General features: G+C 53.8%; 6 protein-coding genes and 2 non-coding genes across 8 annotated transcripts; 7 read left to right on the forward strand and 1 right to left on the reverse strand.

The window, feature by feature from the left end:
* Positions 1 to 4,285: 4,285 nt before the first annotated feature.
* BDP81DRAFT_308973 (brix domain-containing protein) lies at positions 4,286 to 5,541 on the forward strand (the record flags this gene model as incomplete). The annotated part of the gene is made up of 6 exons (XM_060583509.1): positions 4,286 to 4,558; positions 4,687 to 4,871; positions 4,930 to 4,989; positions 5,046 to 5,120; positions 5,184 to 5,315; positions 5,370 to 5,541. The coding sequence occupies 6 exons, from the start codon at positions 4,286 to 4,288 to the stop codon at positions 5,539 to 5,541; spliced, it is 897 nt and encodes a 298-aa protein (XP_060450513.1).
* Positions 5,542 to 8,041: 2,500 nt separating this feature from the next.
* On the forward strand, positions 8,042 to 9,135 carry BDP81DRAFT_389567 (SNARE domain-containing protein; the record flags this gene model as incomplete). The annotated part of the gene is made up of 3 exons (XM_060587279.1): positions 8,042 to 8,122; positions 8,193 to 8,717; positions 8,788 to 9,135. The coding sequence occupies 3 exons, from the start codon at positions 8,042 to 8,044 to the stop codon at positions 9,133 to 9,135; spliced, it is 954 nt and encodes a 317-aa protein (XP_060450514.1).
* Positions 9,136 to 10,029: 894 nt separating this feature from the next.
* Positions 10,030 to 10,133, forward strand: BDP81DRAFT_t36. Its single transcript has one exon. It is a non-coding gene; the product is annotated as a tRNA-Val (tRNA).
* Positions 10,134 to 10,141: 8 nt separating this feature from the next.
* Positions 10,142 to 10,213, forward strand: BDP81DRAFT_t37. The gene has a single exon. It is a non-coding gene; the product is annotated as a tRNA-Ala (tRNA).
* A 603-nt stretch (positions 10,214 to 10,816) lies between these two features.
* Positions 10,817 to 12,894, reverse strand: BDP81DRAFT_308102 (mitochondrial import receptor subunit tom-70; the record flags this gene model as incomplete). The annotated part of the gene is made up of 3 exons (XM_060583420.1): positions 10,817 to 11,055; positions 11,107 to 12,553; positions 12,703 to 12,894. The coding sequence occupies 3 exons, from the start codon at positions 12,892 to 12,894 to the stop codon at positions 10,817 to 10,819; spliced, it is 1,878 nt and encodes a 625-aa protein (XP_060450515.1).
* A 3,236-nt stretch (positions 12,895 to 16,130) lies between these two features.
* On the forward strand, positions 16,131 to 17,017 carry BDP81DRAFT_308830 (aminodeoxychorismate lyase; the record flags this gene model as incomplete). The annotated part of the gene is made up of 2 exons (XM_060583500.1): positions 16,131 to 16,837; positions 16,900 to 17,017. The coding sequence occupies 2 exons, from the start codon at positions 16,131 to 16,133 to the stop codon at positions 17,015 to 17,017; spliced, it is 825 nt and encodes a 274-aa protein (XP_060450516.1).
* Positions 17,018 to 18,447: 1,430 nt separating this feature from the next.
* Positions 18,448 to 19,902, forward strand: BDP81DRAFT_389570 (eukaryotic aspartyl protease; the record flags this gene model as incomplete). The annotated part of the gene is made up of 3 exons (XM_060587280.1): positions 18,448 to 18,840; positions 18,896 to 19,765; positions 19,828 to 19,902. The coding sequence occupies 3 exons, from the start codon at positions 18,448 to 18,450 to the stop codon at positions 19,900 to 19,902; spliced, it is 1,338 nt and encodes a 445-aa protein (XP_060450517.1).
* Positions 19,903 to 22,099: 2,197 nt separating this feature from the next.
* Positions 22,100 to 24,256, forward strand: BDP81DRAFT_309037 (CASC3/Barentsz eIF4AIII binding-domain-containing protein; the record flags this gene model as incomplete). Its single annotated transcript, XM_060583515.1, has 2 exons — positions 22,100 to 22,722; positions 22,771 to 24,256. The coding sequence occupies 2 exons, from the start codon at positions 22,100 to 22,102 to the stop codon at positions 24,254 to 24,256; spliced, it is 2,109 nt and encodes a 702-aa protein (XP_060450518.1).
* Positions 24,257 to 24,418: the final 162 nt, after the last annotated feature.

The following is a 24,418-nucleotide window of genomic DNA, read 5'->3' on the forward strand; positions in this document are numbered from 1 at the left end:
TCTCTTCCCCTTGCTAACACTCGACATCTCCCTGATTGACAATCTGCAAAGTACGGGCCGTTGAGGGCGCGCATGCGACCCCCTCCGTCGGTTGCAGCTCCCGCTGGTCGGGCCATGACCCGCCTGCGGCACGTCGTTGTCGTCGTTGGAAGCCGAATGGTCGACCACGTGGAGTGGTTCTCAATGACCGGAGCAGGTATTCCGAGATGCCTCTAGGCTCAGGCGTGCTGCCTGTTCCTGTGTACAGCACCGAGCATGGTGCGGCGAGGGATGAAGCCTTCAGAGGATGAGGTGTAAATGACCCTTGGATTTGGTAAAGCAAGTCCCTGTCCCAATCCATCTCGGCACTCAGTCGAAGCCGCCACCAATCTGGCTGTGGAAGGCGGTGCTGACGCTCTTCTCGTCGTCATCGTAGCGCCGGCTGAAGCCATTGCCGGCTCCCATACGACCACCACTTTCGACGTAATGCTTCAAGCGGTCGCTGTGGCTGTAGGACGCAGGGCGCATACCGTGAATGGCGTCTTGGAGGCCGGCGCCCAAGCTGACTCCGCCTTGTCCGACACCCTTGGCACCGATGACGCTGGCGCTGGCATCTGTGTACTCGGAGTTCGCGACACTCTCGCCCGCGATGCTCTCGGCGGCGCGACCTCCTCTCTTGACGCCGGAGCGGCTAGATCCGGGCACTCCGGGGAGGCCAGGCCATTGGTCAGGGGTGAAGCTCGAGAAGATGGGAGGGTAGGTGGTGTTTAAGCCGGCACCGCCCAGAGAGCTGTGGATCGAGGAGACGTCGTCGGGAATGTAAGACATCATAGATCCCGAATCAAAGTCGCGTGTGGAGCCAGCGCCGTTGAAGCGGTTGCCGCCGCCGTTGGGGAACCCGCCACCGGCATTGAATTGAGGGGGCTGGCTCATCTTCTGGCGATATGCTGTCTTGGGCTTTCCGAACTGCAACAGAGAAGTCTGCAAGTTGGTCAAAGGACCCTCAACCAAGCACTTGCGGTCCTTGAAGTGGACAAGGAGGTGGTGCCACAGCTCGTGCTTGGAAAGAACCTTGGGGTTACCAATGATGACAAGACCGTACTTGGCACGAGTCAAGGCAACATTGAGACGGCGAGGGTCCGAAAGGAAACCAATACCCTGGTTGTCGTTGGAACGGACACAGGACAAAACAATGAAGTCCTTCTCACGGCCCTGGAAGGCGTCGACGGAGGCAACCTCAACCTCCTTGTAGCTCTCCTTCTTGAAGGTGCCGGTGTTCTGCATGGTGCTAACAATGTAGCTTCGTTGACCCTCGTACGGAGTGATAACACCAATGTCCAGGGGCTTAACACCGGCCTTGAAGAAGCGGGTCACTACCTTCTCCACGTTGGAGGCTTCAGTACGGTTCAGGTAGGATGTTCCGGATGCCGAGATTTCCTCATTGCCGAGGTTGGACCAGAACATCATCGGCATATCGACGACGGGCCAAGGGAAATCGACATCGCGGCGAACACGATCCTTCACAGTAACACCGTTCTGGAGAGATCCGTCGTAGAACATGTTAGAAGGGAATTCAGACAAGCAAGGATGCATGCGGTACTGGATGTTGAGGCGAATGGGAACCAAGCGCAAGTTGACGAGACGCTCGAACAAGGACTGGTTGAGACCAGCCTTGGCAGCCTTCTTGTTCATGATGACAGGGCCCAACTGCTTGTGGTCACCAACGAGAACAACCTGCTTGCATCCGAGAACGAGAGGAATCATACACTCGGGCTCGGCCGATTGGGTCGACTCGTCGATGAGGACATTGCGGAACTTCATCTTTGACAGACGAGGATCACCAGCACCAACACAAGTGCAGCAGACGACATCAGCGTTGTGGAGAATATCTCTTTCGGCCGCCTTGGTGAGCTGCTTGAACTTCTTCTCGTCCTGGCTGGACAGTTCGCCGAGCTCGGTTTTGAGCTGCGCCAGCTTGACCAGCTCACCATTGCTGTCATTCATGCGAACCTGCTCATGAAGAGCAAGGAAGCTCACGGAGGACTCAACATCCTCGCGGGACTTGGCTGTAAGACGAACGACCTTGAGACCGGTGCGGTGGATACGCTCACAGAGCTGGTCAACGGCCACGTTGGAGGGCGCGCACACGAGAACTTGTCCGTTGTTCATCTTGCACAGGTGGTAGATGATGGTCGCCGAGGTAACAGTCTTGCCAGTGCCTGGAGGTCCCTGGATCAAGCTGAGCGGGGTCGACAGCACAGCCTTAATGGCGGCGATCTGGCTGGTGTTGAGGTCGGGGAGGCCGGGAACGCTGTACTTCTTAGGCATAGTCGTCTTCATCGGCGCAACGGCAACGTCGTGGCCCAGGAGCTTGTGGAAAATGTAACCCGAGACACTCATGTCGTCCACGGCGAAAGTCTTCATAGCATACTGCATGCGATCGTACGAAGTAGCCTTCCAGACATAGTCTGCGGAAAAGTTGTGGGTGCACTCAGTCGGGACGGTCTTCTCGTTGCCGGCCTTACGCAGCTCGAGGGTTACTTCGTCAGACTGGTTGTTGGGAATCTTGATGACATAGCCAACTCCCTCCCAGGCGGGGCGGAGCTCGCCCTTGTACCGCAGTCGCATTTCGTCGCCAACGGCCAGCTTGACGTCACCCGACTCTATCTTGTGCAATTCAAAGCTGACCAGGTGCTTGTTGTTGAGACCGTAATCCCAGCGGACTGTTAGTCCATCCTCGGACTGCGCCTCCTTGAGCTTCTTGTCGTAGTCGGATTCCATCTTGACAAGCGGGCCGAAGATGTTCTGGTAGTGGTAAGGGTCGTCGTACTTGAGCAGTACGGGGTGAGGGTCGTCGTCGATGCTAGCGGCCTTCTCAAGATCGGCAACCGTAGCAGTCGCATTTTCCTTCCACATCTCCTCCAGCTTGGCAATCATCGGCGGGGTGAGGTGTCTAGCACGGAGCTGCTCGGCATCGGAAGGCGTCGCAACGAGCCAGGTGAGGAAAGCTCTCTCCTCGATCAGGGGCTGCCATCGAGAGGTATCCCAGCTCATGTCCTTGGAAGATGTATTCGCAGCACAAGGCTGACGACAAAGCAGCACAACAACGGTGTCCGACTTGGCGGGAATGAAGCCCAGGAGAAAGACGTTCTTGGTTCCACAGTTGTAGCACTCAAGCACAGTATCACCCAGGGTGGACTCCGGGTGAAGCTGAACTTCCTTGTGTCTCGCCCGTACCAGATGGGAAACGATGTGGCTGGAGGTAGCATTTCCGCGGGCACTGCAGAACCACTTGTTGCAGCCAAGGCACTTGACGACGGAGCTCGGGGAATGAATTCCACAGTATCTAAGCCAGTGTTAGATTCAAACGAAGGCTCGGAAGCTCGGAGGCATGCCATACGCGCAAGCGTGAGGGGGAAGCTTCCTATCTTCCTCCTTGGGTCTTCCGATATTGAGATCCTTCATAGCCCCGACAGGCATGCTGGTCAGGCTGTCGACATCGTCATCATCGTAAAGCTCGGTTTGGTTGTCATCGTCGTCGGCGCGGCGGCGACCGTCGCGACCGCCAAATTTGCCGTAGAGAAGACTCTCATCGGCGTCGATACCGGTCAAAACGTCGTCGCCTGCCTTGATCGCAGCGGCGCTGTCGGAAACCAGGTGGTTGCCGAGATTCTTGAAGGCGCTCTCCATATTCGCGGTATTCCGGATTTCTACTTCTCTCTGCTGATCTCCCTTGCGAAAGTGTTAGTGGGATGTCGCGAATAACACAACTGTAGAAATGCCTATGTAGGTGCCTGCGATGGTGTCGGAGACATCGGTTTGGTGCTATGGGGAATGCGCAACTTACTTCAGCTTCTTTATGGTTCTCGAATGGTTCGGCGTCGCAGAGCCTCAGTTGGCTCAGGTCGTACGGAAGGGGGATTCGAGGTGGATCGGGGATGGGTAAGGTCACATCATATCGGTATGTGAAGTTGGGGGAATTGTGCGGAAACCTCAAAGGTACAGCAACTGGCCAGGGACTTGTCGTGAGCGGTTGTGTGCCTTTTCGTTGGTGAATCCAAGCACCCAGCTAACAAAAAGATCCAAAGTCCGACACCTCAGAGCAGCGGCGAAAGGGTGGTGTTTTGGTGGGATGTAGCTTATCACCACGTGACTGGCAGACTGGGGTGTTACAAAGTGGATACCTGCCACCTGATAAGGTTTTTTTTTTTATCAGCATGTCTACCTTGGTGGACGCATCGCGAATCTTCGTGTTAGACATCGCACCATCTTCCCATACCAACCTCACTCGACGCAATTGCCCAGCATGATTCGGAAACAGGCTCGACAACGGCGCGACTACCTCTATCGCAAGGCGCTTATCCTGAAAGAGGCCGAAACGACCGAGAAGCGGGCCCAGCTACGATCTGCTCTTGCTTCTGGCAAGCCCATCGACCCCGAAATCGCAAAGAACAAGGCGCTGCGCAAAGACTACCAATATGACGAATCGCGACCCGATAGAACTGTCGACGAGGAGATGGATCTGGACGACGAATACTCTCAGCTGTCGGGAATTTCCGAGCCACGTCTACTAGTAACCGTGAGTCTATCTAATAAGTCGGAGCATCGCTCCCTTCCGCTGCGCAAGCGCAGCTCCAGGGTGCCTTGGTCTGGAGTATCTTATTCTAGGCACATGAGTAAAAGCTTACCACCTCATCCTCTACCTAGACTTCAAGAGACCCGAGCTCACGGCTTCAAAATTTCTCGAAGGAAATTAGACTGCTCTTTCCTACGTCCGTTAGGCTCAACCGTGGAAATTTGATTCTCCCGGATCTTGTGCAGTCTAGCAAGTCAAACGGACTCACCGATCTCGTCCTCCTTCACGAACATCGCGGTGTGCCAACCGCCATGACGTATGTTGCTATATCTAGATTTCTCGACGAGCCGCATACTGACGTATCTCCTACAAAGTATCTCCCACCTTCCACACGGCCCGACAATCTCATTCTCCCTGCATAATATTGTTTTCAGGTACCTCCTCACGCCCGAACGATCAGCGATAGGGTAGAGATTAATATCGTATCTAGATCAGACATACCGGGAAGTATCAGAGGGTCTGTCTCGGAGGCCTACCCTCGGCTCATATTCGATGGTTTCAAGAGGTATGCTAGACATCGATTTGAGGAGTTTCTTGGCGGTCATTAACCATCAGTCAAATCTCTTAGTCGGCTCGGACAGCGGGTTGTGAAGATTCTGAAACACCTTTTCCCTCCTCTTGAACCGCCAACCACCAAGGCCAAGGTAGGCTCAAGGGTAGTCACGTTTGTCAACAACGAAGATTCTATTGAAGTGAGACAGTAAGTTCATTCGTGGCTCTAATCCGAGCCAGATCCTTGCTAACCCCCTGATAGTCACGTCTTTGTCCGGACTTCGTACGATTCTGTCGAGCTTGCCGAGGTTGGACCTCGAATGACAATGCGTCCCTTCGAGATTCGCGGTGGTACCCTGGAGAACAAGGACGGCGATGTTGAATGGCACCTTACACAGTACACTCGTACTGGTAGAAAGAAGGAGTATCTGTGAGAGGACCACAGAAGAGAAGCGACATGACAGATGTTGTCGAAGGCTCAGGCGTCGCTGCCGTGAGAGATCACGGGGCAAGCATAATACGATCAGCGCCCAAAAGATCAGCTCGTTGCGTGGGCGAAATGCAGCAACGACGAACAATACCTGTCAATCAGGATGCTATACGGAAAAGAGCCGGAGGTAACAGGAATTCGGGATTCGATGAGGCCACAATACCCAGGCGCCGTCGGAGCGTCCTCGATGACTACGAAAGGACGAGAATCACGGCGGAGGCACTCAAGGAACTACGCGAATCAGAAGACGAAGAACGATGTTGGACTAGACGATATCAAATTCAGAACGCTCATAGTTTCTGGGCGGCTTACAAAAGCAAGATGGTGGACTGTAGAAATCAAAGGCTTATCAAGCTTCAAGCAGGAGATTAGTTGAGGCAGGCAAAAAAAGATCAAAATGTCTTTGAATAATTACTACATCCGATTGGTTACGCCGAGTGTGACTATGCTGAGAGGTAGGCAGTTATAGTTGGAACCGTTGATTTGCTCATGACAAAGCATATCAACATCCGTAGCCGGAAGACCCTCGAATTCGACTCATGACCACAAATTGAGTTTACAAGTAATACCATCGAATTGGCCGCGGCTCAATGGATGCAGCTCCTTTGGACGAGTGGCAGGTGACGCCTCGAGACTTCGAGACAGCAGCTTTCCATTCTTTGCAATAGCTACTACGAGCCAATGAGCGGCGAGCAGCAATAAAGCCTTGGCGGTGGTAACGCCAAGATCTCAGTGACTGAATGTTGAGCATGGGATGGAATACTTACATCAGATGGACCCAACGGTTGCTTACAAAGTTCGGTGTCCAAGAGGCCCCGCCATGAACATACGCGCAATACGGATACGGGCCGAAAGTACGAAGAAGCCGCGGGAGGCACTTTAGTCGCAGGTAAGCTTTTGCGGCTCTCATTGACTAGTTGCCGCTGTGATTTTCATCGCCTTTGATCGCCTTGTATGATAGAAGGTGTAGAGGGCCAGAAGACAGGCGAAGTGGGTAATCGTAGAGGCAGTACAGCAGTAAGCACTGCCCGAGGATGTCTGCTAATACGCGGCAAGAGGAACGAGAGGCTTAGGCTCTTGGTGTTAACTGCAAGTATTCGCACAGCCACAAAATGGTGACGATTCCCCGGGCTAGGGACCAGTGTGGTCAGCGAACAAGCCGACGGACTTTAAGCATCTGCCTGTCGTTTCTCGGCTTTGCATCAGGTAGGAAGGGTTCCGCACGCGATAAGCTGAGAGTCAATTGGTTCAAAATCCCAAGCAAACTGTATTGTAGCCGCATTCCGAATCTCAAGGTCTATTTTTGGGGCGCAGACACGATTTGACATCTGCCGTCGTCGCCGCCACCACCACTCAGCAACCCATGTTTATGCTCCTCACTCCATTGCGATTCTGCTGCTCAGCTGCCAATCGTCACTCTTTTCCGCAGCGGGGTGGCTGGGCGTTGCTCGCCAAGCGAAGATGGGAAAGGACGGGAAAAAGAAGGAATGGAACGGACAGGCCTGGTCGGACCCCCGGAGAGAACGAGGGGCAGCTCCAGCTTCCAGCCTCCCGCTGACACCAAAGGCCCGTCGGACGGCGGTGGGCAGATGCAGAGCAGAGCACCTAAAAAGTGACCAGTGTGTGTGTGTGTGTGTGTGTGTGTATGTGTGTGTGACTGCCCAGTGAGTGAGAGAAAGAGACAGACCCTTGGGACTTGCTGGGGGTGGGTGAGACCGACCGTCCGTCCCCTACCTTGCCGCTACAGAGAAGAACATGCGTCCCAGGTATAATAAGCTTCGCCCCGCCCGTCGACGCAACATGTTCTCATGACACTGACCTGGTGTTCGCTTCATCCAGTCTTTTACTGTTCCCGGCCGACGTCTTGGGAATTGAATGAAGTACCGAGTTCGACTCTTTCTAAGATTGGAAAAAGTGAGGTGGACGGTCTCGAATATCTCTCTCGTCTCCAGCTTCATTTTAAAAGAAGGAATTTCCTTCGTAAAGCTTGTTTATTTGTTTCTTCATCGTCAGATTTTAACAGGAAGAAGGGAACGGAAAAAAAGGGACCCCGGAAAGCAGTTCGGCCAATCCTGCCCACTGTCGCCCCGTTCACGAGCGACTCCATCCAACCACGTTCGGAGTACACACACAGCCCGGGGTATCCGCTCTGACAGGTCCCGGTGCCTGATTGGGCCCGTCCTCATTGTCATTTCAGCGTCTCTCCAGCACTTCCCAGTTCCTGTCAGCGGCCGGAGGTCCAACGTCATTTAACAACCAAACATCAGCCGAAAGGTCCTTCACCTTGCACCACCACACAATATCACGAGACCGCCGGCTCAATCACCTCATATAGCGCCGGTCTCTCTCTGTCAATTCTTCTCGCTCGTCGACCGCTCGTCGAGTACATTACGATTCGAATCGCACTGTCTACCGTCGACATCGACAGTTGCTTTTAGTCAGACATGTCGTACCAACAGTATAACCAGAATCCCTACGCCCAGGGCCCCCAGGCCGAGGGCGGATACGGCTATGACAACCAACAGGTCCGCCGCCCTCCAATTCCATCCGCGCATACCTCCTCAATGCCATATCGCTGACTTTCCTAAATAATAGCCTCAATATGGTCAAGGCCAGTACGAAATGCAGCCGTACGGAGAGGCGGACAAGTATGCCGGGCAAGCCGCGCCTCGCACTTTGAGCCAACAGGATTTCCTCGCTCGGGTTCAACAACTGCGCACAGAAATCAATGGCCTGACTTCCGACATTGAGGGCATTGCCCAGCTTCACCAGCGCTCTCTCGGCTCCCCCGACGGCAGCACCAGCGCCCAGCTCGAGCAGGCTGTCTCCGCGACGCAAATCCGCAACACCGGTGTCAAGGAAGGCATCAAGGCCCTCGAGAGGGATCTATCCAAGACACAAGACGGATCGCGCGCCACCAAGACCGCCCAACTCAATTCTCTCAAGAACACGTTCAAGTCCGAACTAGAAAAGTACCAGCAGATCGAGCGCGATTACCAGAAGCGGTACCGCGACCAGATTGCCCGCCAGTACCGCATCGTCAACCCGGAAGCGACGGAAGATGAAGTCGAGCAAGCGACACAAATGGACTGGGGCGACGAAGGTGTTTTCCAAACAGCGGTATGTTTTGGCATTACTTGTGACCGGTTTTTCTCGGCTCGTCGGCACTGTATACTAACGGCTCGACCAGCTCAAATCCAACAGGACAGGCCACGCCAACACTATTTTGGGCAACGTCAGAGCCCGCCACAGCGAGTTGCAGCGCATTGAGCAAACCATGATGGAGCTTGCCCAACTCTTCCAGGAGTTGGCCACTCTAGTCGAGCAGCAGGAGCCCGTCGTCCAAGCCGCCGAGCAGAACGCCGAACAGACTGTCGAAAACATCCAAAAGGGTAACGAAGAGGTCAAGGTTGCGACAGACCACGCGCGCAGACGCAAGAAGCTCAAGTGGTGGTGCCTCCTTGTTGTTGTACTCATCATCCTTGCCATCGCGCTCGGTGTCGGCTTGGGCGTTGCTCTCACCAAGAAGAATAATTAAAGGGTATTATCTCAACAACAATCGGATAATCGAGTGCGATTCCGCGCTACGACGACGACGATTCGGAGAAAGTAATTAAACGGGGGAGGCAACACCGGCGCCTCCCCTGCATGATGGAAATGGGACAGCACTTCTAAAAGAGCAGCACTACGATTGTTTAGATTTCATGACCATGGCTCAGACGAATGGACGGTACTAATTAAGGGCGACACAAAAACACGGCGAAGCACGCGCGCGCGCGCTGTCTCACGAACCCCAAGGAAACCCAGCTCTTTTCCGACGAAGCCACGATTTTTCTTTTTCAGCTGCCGCGTATAGGAGACACGGCAGGCTCTTGATTCCCCACCAACGATTGACTTATTGTACGCATACTCTTCAGACGATCAGATGGAATGGGGGGACATGGAGTGGACTTTTTTATCTGTACTTATTTTGCGTCTCTCTTCCTTTTACTCGTCGGTCCGTTGGATCATTTGAGTGGACTGGAAGGGGCAGAGGCTACCATTTTTTTTCTCCTCTTGTACGTATCGCACAATAGCGAACACTTATGAACTCGAACCCCGTCCCGTAAATGTCCCATGACCCATGACCTTGGCGAGTCGCTCTTCAGATTCTTCAACCGTTTTTTTCTCCCTCCGGCCCACCCGACCTGCCTATCAGCATATCATCCCGTTCGAACCATGGCCGCCACGCGAGAACCCGGCCGGTCTAGGGCCCCAGGCCTGTCGGTGTCGTCTTCGGCGCACCCCGGTTCGCCCGCCCCCCCACCAACGAAATTTGCACTCACGATGCCACCACATTCCACACCGCAACGCCCGCAACCTCTGTGGTCCCCCCCCCTCTTCCCAGCCATTCCTAGTCCCCTTTTTCGCTCACTGCCTTCAACAATAACACGGTCTGGTGGTGTAGTTGGTTATCACGTCAGTCTAACAGCTCGAGAGCCTCACCTCCCTCGTCTGCCACACTGAAGGTCTCCGGTTCAAGTCCGGGCTAGATCATCCTTGCTGGGCGATTGGTTTAGTGGTATAATGACCGCTTAGCATGCGGTAGGTCCTGGGTTCGATTCCCAGATCGTCCATCTTTTTGGTCCTCTGAGCCCTGTGGGCATTGGAGGTTGTTCAGATGTTGTGACTTTTGCTGTTTTGGGTGGTTTTCCGGTCACTGGACAGACGCATGTTTGCGAGTAAGTGGGCTGTAAACACGCTGAAGCAGACTCGTGAGCCTACAGAGCAAAGATGTATGTGTGTGTCAATGGTTGTGTGGGACGCATCTGGGAGGACAAACTTAGAGCAAAAGATAGTAGACACGGGTGCAACTGCAAAGATGGAAATAGCGAAAGATGATTGACAGTGAACTAGTTCTACAATGCTCTGACCAATGTACGTAGAGTGAGGGAAGTCGGATTATGTACAACGTAAGGGTTTCAACCAATGCCTCCCCAGCCGTACGTACGTAGCCTTGGATTTTGCTCTCCTTTCCCAAAGCTTCCCTCACCGATCAACGGAAAACGACTTGACGAGGCGGGCGGCTTGCCCGCCTTGATATTTTCCCCTATTACCAACCAAGAGCCCTTTGTCTTGGCTATCCGCTCCCCCATATGCTAAGGGATCTGCTGTTCTCTTCTTACACGCCGCCAACAGGTGAGTTTTACATGTTTCATGTTCAGGACGTCATTAGCCCTTTACCGGGGCATGCCACCCGGGCCGATGCCCTGAAGCTTTGCCGCCAGCTTGGGGTACTTCTCCTGGACCTGGAGCTGCGTGCGCGTCGCCTCGGCGTAGGACAGGGCGTTGACGATCTCGCCCTCGGTGCGGGCAAGCTCTGCAGCGCGCTCAAAGTACTTGAGCGCCTCGGTGACCTTGCCCTGCTGCAACAGAAGCTGGGCCATCGTCGCGACAGCAATGTCGCACTCGGGGTCAACTATCATTGGTTAGCAACCACAATCCGTAGAATGATTTATTCTAAACTTACTAATAAGGGCCTTCTGGCAAAGCTTCTCGGCTTCACCAAAGTCTTGCTTCCACTGGAACAGGGTGAGAGCCTTGTTGATGAGAGGAAGGACGTTCATCGCCATGGGCTTCGTCTTCGACTCCATCTCGATGGCGCTGTCGAACTTCTCAATGGCCTCCTGGAAGTTGCCCTGGTCCAGAAGCAGCTCACCGTAGTAGTTGTAGACGTCGGGAACCTCCTTGAAGTTCTTGATGCAGCGGCGGAAAGTTGACATGGATGATGCAATGGAACCCATCTTGTACTGGGTCACTCCGAGCTGGATATGAGAGAAGATGAAGTCGCGGTCCAGGTCGATCGACTTCTGGTAGTCCTTGGCGGCATCGGAGAACTCGCCCTTGATGAAGTGGAGCTGAGCGCGGTGGTAGTAGATATCAGGGTCCTCGGTGTTCTGCTCCATGGCCTTCTCGAAGTCCTCAGCAGCCTTCTCCGGGGCGCCAAGCTCGAGGTTCATGCTGGCGCGCTTGATGTAACTTTGGGTCATGGAAGGATCCAGCTCGATGCTCTTGGTCAGGTCGACCATGGCATCGTCGTGCTTTCCGAGCAGGCAGCTGAAAGTGCCGCGCAGGTTGTATGCAAGGGCCTCGAATTCGCCCAGGTCGCCCAACTCCAACGCCTTCTCAAAGGCCGCTCTGGCCTCCTCGTATCCGTCGCCAGTCTTCTTCTCCAGAGCACTCAGGCCGAGTTGGAGTTGTCCCTTACCAGTCTCCTCGGACAAAACCACAGAGTCCTCAAGGCCAGCCGGACGGGGCTTGACGCGGAAGCTCTGGAGGTAGTTGCCGACGAAAGTGTGACTGGGAAGCTTGTTGGGCCGGTTGGCCATCATCTCTTGAGCCTTCTGCTCGGCGAACTTCTTAAGCAGGCGCTCGACTGATTGCGCACTGCTCTCGTTCTTGAAGCTATCGATGATGCAAGAAGCAGTGAAGTCGAGGAGAGCCTCGCCGTACATCTTCAGGTGCTCATAGGCGTTAGCGCGGCGGTTGAGTGCCTTGACGTATTCGGGGTCAAGGTTGATGGCGGCAGTCGTGTCTTCAACGACATTGTCCCAGTTGCCGAGGGCATTGTAGCAGGCGGCGCGGTTGGAGTAGAAGATGGGGTTGGCCTTGCAAAGAATGGCCTGGGAGTAGAGGTCGATGGCCTTGTTGTAGTCCTTGCCACCGTAGGCTTGGTTACCGACATCCTTAAGCTTGGCGGCGTACTTTTCCCGCTCTTCGGTGGTGAACTCGGCAACAGTCGCCTCGGTGATCTCGGGAAGCTCGTCGGCGGACTCGACGCTGGCTGCTTTAGACGACGCAGGGGCTGCGGCCTCTGCAGGTGTGGGCTGCTTTTCGGCATCTGCTGCAGCCTTCCGCTCGGCTTCCTTTCTTTTCCTTCGCTCCTTCTTGCTGAGCTTTGGTGTCGAGTCTGACTTCTTCAATCGCACTTTGATTAGCTTCGCTGTCTAAGATGAGAGATCTGGCGCCAGCAAAAGACGCCAAGATCTCGGTAGTATCGGGTGGAAAAATTGGATCGCATGACGACGACGAGGGTTACGAGGATAAGATGGAAAGGATGACGTACGGAGTCGCTGTTGAGGAAGTAGATGACACCAGCACCGGTGGCGACGACGGCGACACCAGCAGCAGTATAGACAATGGCCTTGTTATCCGAAGCCCATGAGGTGATGCGATCCCAAAGGCCAGAAGACGAATCAACGGGGATGACAGTCGGAGGGCTGGCCATGGGAGGCACAGACGGCAGGGGATTCGACATGTTGGCGATGAGCCCAAGAGCAATTGAGAGAGAAAGGGAAGAAAGGTATCAGAGGTGTTCTAGGAAGAAGAGTCGCGATGTCGAAAGGAACGTAATTAATGGGCTGACCAGCGTGGTCGATGATGTAGAGGGTGCAAGAGCTGCAGGTGTTGTTGCTCTGTTGCTGTTGCTGTTGCACTTGCGCTGGGCCAGGAGCTTCTGGACAGTAACCGTCCTCAAAAAATTATTGCGCGACGGGGAAGCTCGTGAGGAGTTTTTCCGGGCAGTTGCCTTCTGCTTGGTGCTGTCATTCATCAAATCAGCTTGGCCTCAGGCGATTTAAGAGTGGGGGCGCAAGGGAGGACCGCCTATAAATCTGCACACTACGTAACCAAAGAGGGTCCCAATTGTCCTCAACACAAGGGTGCGTTGGTCAGGCAGAGGCCCAGAGAATGCGGACGGCAGCATGCAGGGTGAAGTACCCAAGCACCTTGACAGATAAGCCATGTCACCGCCTGGACTCGGAACTGTGCGTGTGTGCTCACTTCAATACCTTGAGAGTAATAAATCCTCTCCAGTGTCTTCTCTTTGAACAGTTCCCCATTAACGTAACTTCATCTTATTTGAGTTACATTAACTCATGATCTGTAGTCTCACTGGATTCAAAGCGAGTTTGCGGATACAATGAGTCAACATGTCAAAGACATACTGTTGCCATGTTGTTTGTTTCGCAAAACCTGGTGGGTTTTGCCCACCAGTTCAGTACAATCATCACCGCAAGGTCTCAGGTTGTACCATATCATCCAGCTCCTTCCGCTGTCTTTGCTTTACCTATATAACTGACTCCATCTCACTTTGGAAGTCAAATAACATATCATCTTGCAATCGATTGTGAATTACATCGTCTCTCTGACGATAAACCATACGAAAGTGACAAATTTTACACAAATGAGTTTCAAACCAGCTGTAGCTGTTTCCCACGACCCATCGTAGGATGTGATAGATCTATCACAACGTAGGCTTGGTCATCCCTGATTCATCTCCTCTGAGTTATATTTTGGCAAAACCATTCCCTTGTTGCCAGACATCAGGTTCATGGCTGCTCAAGTGCCCACCACGATGTGTCAAACAATGAAGTATCCTGTACTGCTTCAAATAGCGGCTTGTGTTGACCCTTTGAAAGGTTGAAGTAAGTTCCCATAAGCAAAGCGCCAGCTGCCAACATACACTCGCCTGCACCCGCGCTCGCTGTTCTACTTGAGATGCAGAGTGGCCGCACTCTCGATGAAGAACGGCCAGCTTAATGCCAGAATGCCGCAATTTCGGCTTTAAGCGATGTTGAATTATTCCGCCGCTGGGTTACCGGCTGTGTTTAGTCGCAAATGTGAAGGCGAACCGGAATTATATGCCGGCCATAGAGATGCTTGATGATAACTTATGCAGGTAAACTACTGCAATGCCCGCCCAGGAGACGAAACCCGCTTCAGAGTCTTCAACAGAGCCCCAGTGCTCTGAATTCAGGAAACATAAGCTCAAGGAAGCCAACAGCCACAAAAAGGAGGATGTTTATGTTTCTAAGCTGGCAGTTCAGAGAGACCGATAACTTCACCAGACTCCAAGACTGTGGGACACATCAGTCTTGACTCTAGGTTGTGATCATAGCCTAATATTACCTACCCATGATTAATCGGTCCATGGATGAGATTAAAGTCTGCAAGTATGAGACATCTGTCACCTTTCCATTATGGAAATGCAATGTTGACAAGGGTCAACAATGGTGATATTGGTACTTAGAGTGGCATCGATATCACCTTGTATGAGTTGTCACAGTTCTGGACCCTGTCTACAGCTTAGGAAGACAAATCCCTGCTCGATTTTATTCCGCGGTCAAGATTTTTCGTAGTTTAGTTGTCGTTCATCTTACGAATGCGAAGCCAGTAAGCAACTGTACTGAGTTCTCGACCATCAACATCAGAGTTAGTATGTGAGGAATTCCCATGTGTGTGTAGGTCTACCTCTGCTCGCGTGTCTTCATGCATACGTATCAACGTATTGCTAGTGCAGCTCGTACAGGAGAAGCCTCCTGCGTTACGTGCCTGCTTTCCTTACGTGTACAGGAAATTAGTTGATGTGAGCACTTGTGCCGTGTTCCCCCTCATCAAGCTGAAGATCATACGAAGGTGTATGCCTTCCATCGCCTTACGATCAATCTAAAGCGAATACGTTGCGGCGGACACCAACCAGTGAGTAGGCCAAAAGGTCTCTACCGCCCTTCAACGTACTATATTTCCTCCCACAACCAGTCAGCCAGTATCATGGGATCACCGACAACTTCTCACAGGGCTCAACAACTTCACCTCAAACGCATTCAAGCACGACTATGACGAGATGGAGTTCCGTAGCTCTCATATGACCAACAGTGTAGTTGTCTCGCCTGGTAAGTATGTAGGCATGGTCGCGCCATAGTCCTCTTGGTTTCTCGTCCTAAAACATCGAGCAACTGCTCCTGGATCTTACGCGGCACGTCCTTGTGATACACTGTTAGACTCACATTTCTTTGAGCAATTAATGAGACTCCCCGGCACCTGTATGCTTGCCTGCTCGGACATAGGAGAAAATGATGGAATTCTGCTCATGCCTTTGAGAGTCTGTTAAGATCATCTGGGCCTATTCCTTGGCATGGCGGATGAAGAAGTTGAGCTCTCAGGTGAGCTTGTTTCACGCGATGAGAAAAACGAGACTTGAGATCCCTTTGGATGTTCAATATCTGCCATCTCGGAACAGCTTGGTCATCCTAGCTCTTTTCCAGTCTGACGTCGAACTTCGCCCATTACCTCAGATCGTCTCTTGCTTATCCCAAAGCGAACTATCGATTCTAGATAGTCTATAGGAGACGTCCGCTTACATTTCATGCAGCTTCTATTTTTCGTTTGTTCATGTTTTCACCGAGTGGTCAGTTGATGGCTTTGCCCCAGAATCCATGGTTCACCTGCAGTTCTTGTGGCCCTGCTTACGTAAATACACGGGAGATCATTGCGGCGCAAGTATCTCCCACTGTGACCCCGGTATGAACGTTTCCAAACCAGGGTGGCTCTTGCAGTTTCTCTTGAACTCAAAAACCGACTTCTGCGCCTCGGTACTCCCTCTAAGCCTCAGAAAACACCATCTTCCGTTCATGGAGCTTTCCATCGTCGACTTGAACTAATCACCCATCATTCTGCACCAAACACCAGTATTGGCACAGTAAGCCCATCACGATGGCCAACTTCCAGCTATTTACATCCCTTCGATACGACCCTGGCTTGGTAGGCGTACCCAAAAGGCGCCTAGCCAACGCAGGTTGGAACGCCAAAATGACCTCACCTTTCTACATGCTTGATCTGCACCGGGATCGGATGCTGCGGCCTGCCACCTTTTGGAACTGGACCCCTGCCATCGAGACCATCTCGGGATCGGACGGCCTCCAAAGATTGACTGAGGCGATTGAGACTTTCTTGACTCGGCATGGCAGAGAGAAACCGCTGCGAGTCAAGGTCTTACTCGATTCAGAAGGACATCTCAGCTGCGAGGCATCACAGGTCCCAGCGGTACCGCTTGAGAACCTCTTCCCCGAACGGCTTCCCCCTCCAGGCAACTCGAAAGATGCGGGGTATCCTTTGGAAGAAAATCCCATGACAGTAGTGATCGATAACACAAAGACTGCGCAATCCGAGTACACGCACTACAAGACTACAGAGAGAACTATGTACGACACAGCCCGAAGTCGAGCGAGTATCAGTCTGGCAGATCGCAAGGAGGTCCTTCTCGTAAACTCGAAAGACGGATCTGTCATGGAGGGTAGCCTGACAACCCCGTTCTTCTGGAGAGACGGCAGATGGGTCACCCCGCCGGTAGCTACTAAGTATAGTCCCGAAGGTGGGAGCGGTGGCCAAGACGGGACCACCCGTAGATGGGCACTTGAGCGGTAAGTCAACAGCTCTGCCATTCCCCGCCAACATGGGATGAGTGTTCGACTAACTAAATCAGTGGGTTGGCCGTGGAAGAAGAAGTCAAAGTCGACAGCCTCGCTGAAGGGGAGCCATGCTGGATTAGCAATGGTGTCCGTGGCTTCACTTTTGGGATCATCAAGTTCAATGTTGCCTAAAGCTCTTGGGTTAGAACACCCTCACAGTCCAGTCTGAGCGGAAAGACATCACGATATCAACAAGCTCTAACTCTCGGCCAGTCAAAGCCGACATATTCTCGAAATAGAGAACACGCCTTTATTTACTGGCCTTGAGCTTCCCTTGGCATTTGAGACAACCCGCATCATCATCCATTTAGTGCTGCTACACATCCGCCTGTTACGCGTTCGTGCAAGCTGTCGCGGCACAGCGGAATGGAACCTCGTGATAAGAACCGGCGGCTAGGAGAACATTCACGGCATAACCGGTTCATCTCCAGCAGTAGTACCATGGGCATGATTAGGAGGCCTCGTCTGCTTCTCGGGTCTTGCATCGTTGCTTGGCAAGGTACCCAGGAGTCTGGAGTCGATCGCCGCCAAGACGGGACATGGCCCGCTAAGCTGATCCCTGTCCCGGAACCACCGTGCGGCAGTTCGTTACATCATCGGCGGCGGGGGAGGACCTCATCTCTTGGCTTGATTTGCTCGTCTTCTGAGATCGCTTTCTCCTGACTGGCATTTGGGAGCTTTGATTTTGGTTCCGTTTGTGCCTGGTTTCGCACGTGTCAGTCGTCATGCTAAGTCTCGGCAGCTCTCTGGACCGGGAAGCCAAGAGCAGGTTGCTGGATGGTTCAGGCGATGAAGCTTTGACGAAGAGGTTGGCAGCTTGACATCGAAAACATGGCTCCGCAACTCGCCATTTCCACTACGTTTCCCTTTCGTTTTCCCCTCCCAAACAACTCCTCATCTGGCTCGAGTCGGCTCAACGCAGACTCCACCAACAAGTTACGCCCCTCTTCTCCCTTATCAACTGCCTCATCGGGTTGGCCCGAGGGCCGAATTATTTCTAGCCCACCTTCAACACAGCTCAAGAGCACGGTCAGAAGGTCCGAATGCGCAGTCGCAAAAGCTCGGTTTCAACCTTGCAGTTGCACCGCCCCACCATCCCTTGTCTTGCTGAGAGCTGTCACACTTACACACTGCCGGCATTGGGCTCTTCCCTGGTCTGCCGTGACAAAACACACAACTCGATCCCGGCCGAGCTCAGCTCAGGGCTGTCGTCAGCGAAATGATAGCTTGTTGTCTCATAAGAAGTCCCGATGGGCCAGCGCATGATTGACATGCTATCTATCTCCTAGGTGATATCTCCCCCTCATCACATTGCAAGCGCTGTCCAAACAGGTTTACTGCCTGCCATCGCACGTTCGATCCAATTAGTCCAGGTTCATTCGGTGCCGTCCATCCGAGTCGTCATTGTTGCTTCTTTACCATAACGGGCAGGTATTTAAATCATCAACCTGATCCGCCAAGCTAGCGCTCAGGCTTCCTTGCCATAACCAACCACTTGACCTAACCAACCTACCTACACACAACACACACAAACCAAAAGCTCATTTTCTCAAGCATACAAGATGGAGGCATTCCTCAAAGCTCAAGCCAAGTTCAAGGCCGACAAAGGCCTCTCCAAGATCCCCGTGATCGCCAACAAGAACTACCAGCGGCATGGCACGAAGTCCTACGTCTACCTGCTGAACAAGTTCAAGTTCGAACCAACAAAGCCAGGCCCCTATGTCCAGACAAGACGAATGGCCCAGAGAGGCCTCGCAGCCCCTGGGTTTAATGCCGCCGTCGGCGGCCGGGTCTCCATGAGCAAAGTTCTTTCGAAGAAGACTGGCGACGACCAGCATGGAGATGTCACAGCTGAAGACCAGCAATACGATTCAATGTACCTTTGCGAAGTCTCAATCGGCACACCGCCGCAAAAGTTCAAGTTGGACTTTGATACGGGCTCCTCTGACCTTTGGGTATAACCTCCAGCAAATTGACTTCCTTTGCATCTTTACTAACAGCCCACGCCAGGTTTTCTCAACGGAGCTCAGCAGCGCCACGCAAAAGGGCCACAGCATCTTCGACGCCTCCAAGTCCTCCACTTACAAGAAGCTCGACGGAAAGACGTGGAAGATCTCGTACGGCGACGGTAGCTCAGCGTCAGGCGACGTCGGCACCGACAATCTGGTCCTCGGCGGGCTGACAGTCGAGAACCAGGCCATCGAGTCGGCCTCGCAGCTCGCGGACCAGTTCTCTCAGGGCTCCGGGGACGGTCTCCTCGGCCTCGCCTTCGGGTCCATCAACACGGTCATGCGCGACGGCAACTTCAAAGACCCCGTCGCCACGCCCGTCGAGAACATGATTGCGCAGCAGGACATCCCCAAGGACGCGGAGCTCTTCACCTCGGCCTTTTACAGCGAGCGGGACGCAGCGAAGCCGCGGTCTTTCTACACTTTTGGCTGGATCGACACGGATCTCGTCTCGGCCTCGGGCGAGGACATCCACTGGACCGACATTGACAACTCGCAAGGGTTCTGGATGTTCGAGTCCGGATCCGCGAGCGTAAACGGCAAGGCCGTGACGCAGAGCGGGAACAAGGCTATTGCGGACACGGGCACGACGCTGGCGCTCGTCTCAGACGAGGTGTGCGATGCGCTGTACAAGGCGATTCCCGGTGCCAAGTACGACGACCAGCAGCAGGGGTACGTGTTTCCGACGAGCACCAAGGCGGAGGACCTGCCCGAGTTCAAGGTCGCCGTCGGTGACAAGGAGTTTGTGATTCAGGCGGAGGATCTGGCGTTCGCGCCGGCCAGTGACGGATTCTGGTATGGAGGAGTGCAGTCGCGAGGTTCCAATGAGTTTGACATTCTGGGTGACGCGTTCCTGAAGTCGATTTATGCGGTAAGTGGCACTCTGTATTCCGACTATGCATTGATATGACAAGAAACTAACTTTTGAGGCAGATCTGGGATCAAGGAAACACTCGATTTGGCGCCGTCCCGAAGATTGAGAAGACGCAGAATCTCACCCCACCTTAGAGCATGACGTGCTTATGGTTTAAGGAATTCATGAAGTAACGCAAAAGGGATGTTCCTCTAGCGGGACTAGATACAGATGATAATGAACATGCAATCTTTCATCGAGTTCGTATATCTCTTGAACGACTTGGTAGTGACATGTCAGGAGCATAAACCCCCCATGACTTAGAGAAGCTATTTACTATGACAAAATTTAACTATTCTGCGTCTACGTTAGCTTCGTTGTATCGGAGTAGTCTAAGCCGAGCTACACAGATGGCTTGTCCGAGAGACAAAGAGTTGGCAGCTCCCCGAGACTCAATCAGAGAGACTGAAGATTGGCTGTCTTTCAGAAGACTTTCTCTATCTGTATGTTGAAATGGTCTTATACGGTTCATGTCATCCGCTGTTGTAAAAGCAATTTGCAACGTTGTGATTGGCTTTGACGAGGCCCAGAGCTCAAGGATCAATTCAGTTTGAGAGAAAAGCTCTGAGAGACAAATGGCTGGACGGGCAAGTTCTGCAAAGGAAACCCCCCCCCCCCCAGCACATTGTCTGCAGAGGCTGAATCTCTATGAATTGGCAAGGTTTGCAGACGATCTACCACAATTTCCCAGAACACCAATGTCAGGCTACCTGCCCAGCAGTTATTACGCTGGAGAATGAGACCGTCCGTTGGACCTCAGTGCAGTGAGCGGTCCTTTGACTCTTGGCTCGGATCTAGGTTCGTTCTCCCTGAGAGTCAAAAAGTTGTCATCCCATCCCAAGGTTCTAGTGAAAGACACATGGAGAGCAAGACGAAGTTAAGGTTCGGTGCCAGATCGAGATAGATCCTGGGCCGTCCCAGCGTCTGAGACCTGAAACGGCATGCCGGCGCATCACGCTGGGGTTTTGGGGAGTGTCAAACCGTCTGGAACTTCATGTTATATGATTGAATCATTCAGTAAGTGAGTGGCACGTATGAATGTAGAAACATATGGAGATAGGTACTTGATGGACAACTATACCAATGATGAGGATGAGGTGAATTGATGAGAGACTTGGACTCACGTCGACGAAACAAATATCAAAGTGGGTCGATTCTGATGCGGTAAGCATATATGATTGGCGGGGGAGCACCACGTTAGCGTCCCAAACTGTCCAAGGTACCCGTACCTCGAAGTTAGGTTCCTTACCTCACAGCTTTCGAGGTGATTTTAGTGGGCAGCTCTGCTCGCAGCTCTCCACAGCGGGCACGTCCAGCTAGTCCAGGCCCCAAACGGCCCAAAGCAACCAGGCAACGTCGCAAGCCTGGCGAGGTGAGCCGGCCCCAAGGAGGGAATCCTACTGGTTGAGACATGTACCAAGATACCTAGCTACCTAGCTACCTTAGGTAAGGTGGTAAGGTACCTCGAGCCAACAGAGCGGGCAGCTCCAGCCACGGCCCAAGGAAGAGACGACCCGACGGGAAGAAAAAAAATAACACCACACTTTTTTTTCCCAGGCCCAGTAGTAACGAAACGGGTCGGAAGGATGAACTGAGGTGCACCACCTGGGCGTGCACCAGCACCAGCGCCAGCACCAACACCTACCTGAGGTACTGCGTACTGCGTACTGTTACCGTACACCTGCACCTGCACCAGCTGTCGGGTCTGTGAGGTGGCTCCGTCTCTCCGTCGCCCGTCCAGTCAACGGCTCTTGGTTTTGTCGTCTGGCCGAAATCCCTCCCTCCCTTCTATCATCATCACCATCTCCACCCCTGCGATTCCTCCTCGCACCCAAACCCTCCTCCTATTCCCAGGCTTCCACTTCATCTGCTCTTTCATTAGAAGCAGAGAGGTCAGAGGAGACGACACGGGTTCAGCTCCAGCTCGTCAACAGCATTGCGTTTTTTCTCCCCCTCCTCCCGCTCTGCTTTGCTGCTCACCCCACTGCCCGACGAACCGGTGCTGCTGCTACTGCTGCTGTGTATTTTATTTAATACGCCTTCTTGGCTGTCTGTTTGCTCCATCGTCCTCATTCTTCGCCAACCGCAGGGCGGTACTTGCTTTTCCCCCTCTCTTCCATTCATCCATCATCCGCAAGCATCGCATGATTGTCTCGACATCCTTCCGCCGCCGCCGCCTCCGCTCCTCGAGCCTGTCCTATCCGTCAACCTGAGCATCGCCCCTCGCTTGACCTCGTAGCCGGCTCATCAACCCATCGAGTCTGCTACAGGTAGCTCCAACCAAGCTTCAAGATGGCCGCCCCGAGACGCAGAAAGATTGGTCACAGAAGACGCATCGAGGATGAGGAAGACGGAGAAGGTGGACCCGACCAGCTCGAACTCGATGATGACTCTCTGACCGAGGGCTCCATCATCAGCGACGACCACGATCACGGCAACGATAGCGATACGAGCAACATCGATGAGGCCTCTCCCGTTACCCCCAATCCTAGAAAGTCGGCTGGGAATGGAAACGCAAAGCCCGGTAGCCGGAAACACTCGGCCCTGGCCCCCTCGACGACCAACAAGGCAACACCCGATGCCGAGGAGCTATCTGTCAATGACCGGTCCGAGCCCGTTCAACAGGAGGCACAACTTGACGGAGCCGCATCTCCCCCAAAGTCCTCTGCCCCTCTCGTCGTGAGCTCCCACTCATCCCGCGTTGCCGAACCTGTCAACGAACGTCGTCGCCGGGAACACGAAGAATACAAGCGGAGACGGGATGAAGACCCCGCCTTCGTTCCCAACAGAGGGGCCTTCTTCATGCACGATCATCGCCATGCCGGACCCTCTGCCAACGGCTTCCGACCCTTTGGCAGAGGACGAGGACGTGGTGGCCGTGGTGGAGGCATTGGGGGCCCCTATGCACCCATCAAGTACGCTGCTCAGCAAGATTCTGCTCGTTTCCCGGCTAATCCGCGCAGTCAACTGCACACGCCGACCGATCCTCTCACGAGCGGCCAATGGGCACATGATATGCACGAGGCCGTGACCGAACCGCCTCCCTCGAGACAGCCAAGGCACCTGCCCGTCGAAACTGAAGGTCCGGCCAACGGCAACGGCTTCATCCCAACGTGCCCGTCCAACCCCACCCCGATCAACCGGACTTTGTCGACCGAGCGACACATCGGCAACGTGCAGGTCAGGGTGTCTCTTCCCGTTGTTGGCAAAGCTCCCGCCGCCTTTGGCATGCCAGTCAAACAATACACCAAGCTTCCGGATCATCGGCCACCCCTTCGCCGCGACAAGCCTGTCCGCATCTCCTTGCCCGACAACCCGCCCAAGTACATCTTCCCAGCTGTCGACCGATCCTTCATCTTTATCCCCCGGGCGATGCGACCCAACCAACAGCGGACCCGAGGCAAACCTCGCTCTGGACTTGGTTCCATGGGAGGCTTCTCCCGGCGGACCAGCGTCTTCGGTGGAAGCTACTACGGCAGCGCCTACTCTCCCAGTATCGCTCTTAGCCGGCGCTCCTCTCTCGCTCCTGACGGGCGTGACTACTTGTTCTCCCCCACGGGGTCTGTCATGTCGCGGGCCCCTGTTCCAGTCGAGAACCCCCGGCCTGTCGTCCGCCTCCCACCTGCGGCTCACCCAAATCAGCCATTTGTTGGACAGGACGGGTACCCCATGCATCCTATACAGCCAAACGAGACATCTATCAATGACTTGCCGCAGCCGCAGACGCATCCGTTGCCACAGAAGCCTGCTTTTCAAGAGAGCCGCCCGAACCCGATCCCTATGCACCAGCCCCGTCCCCAAAAGGCTGTCTCGGTCACAAACATTGAATCGCCGACCCTCAACCAAGGCCCGCAAGCCTTCCAACAAGCTTTCCATCAGCAGGTTCCTCTCCAGGTCTCCAACGGCATGCCGCAAGAAGCCCACTCGCGACAGCCGTCGTACCCCACGCAACACTCCACCGGCACGCCTCTGTCCCAGATTCCCGAGAGGGCAATTCACGCGGCTCCGTTCCAGCCGAACACGTTCCAGCAGCAGCAAAACTTCTACAACCAGCCTTACCCTATGATGCAGCCTCAGCAGCCGTATTACTACCCCGGACAGTACAATGGCAACAACATGAGACCCTCTGCCGCAGCTCCATCGTTCGTTCCTTCGGGACAGCCAGGCCAAGGCCAGGGATTCCCTCCTCAAGCTCAGGCGGACCCCGCGGCTGCACAAGCAAACGGCCAAGCACCAACGGGTCCCAATTTGGTAGCTCAAGAAGTCAACGGCATGGTGTACTATTACGATGCCACCCAGATGCCCTCCATGAACAACTATCAGCAGAGCTACCAGCCTCCCCCGCAGTTTGGCCCCGGTGTTAGTGGTATGGGCGGCATGGTGACGCCGAGCCCGGACGCCTTTTACTACCAGCAGCCAGCCCCCGGGATGGTGTACTACTCTCAATAGGGGTACGGGCAAACACCTCTCTAGGGTTTTCCACGCCTCCTATCGCCTTCCTTCTAATCCTTGTAATTGTCATTGTCGGCTCTCTAGCCGTCGCTATACCCTCTTCTCGTCGGACGGCCGGACGGGGGCAAAGGGCAGGAGGAAATCCACAAAAAACTTTGC

The sequence above is a fragment of the Colletotrichum phormii genome (assembly GCF_030913505.1).
Source record: "Colletotrichum phormii strain CBS 102054 chromosome Unknown BDP81scaffold_2, whole genome shotgun sequence".
Lineage (NCBI taxonomy): Eukaryota > Fungi > Ascomycota > Sordariomycetes > Glomerellales > Glomerellaceae > Colletotrichum > Colletotrichum phormii.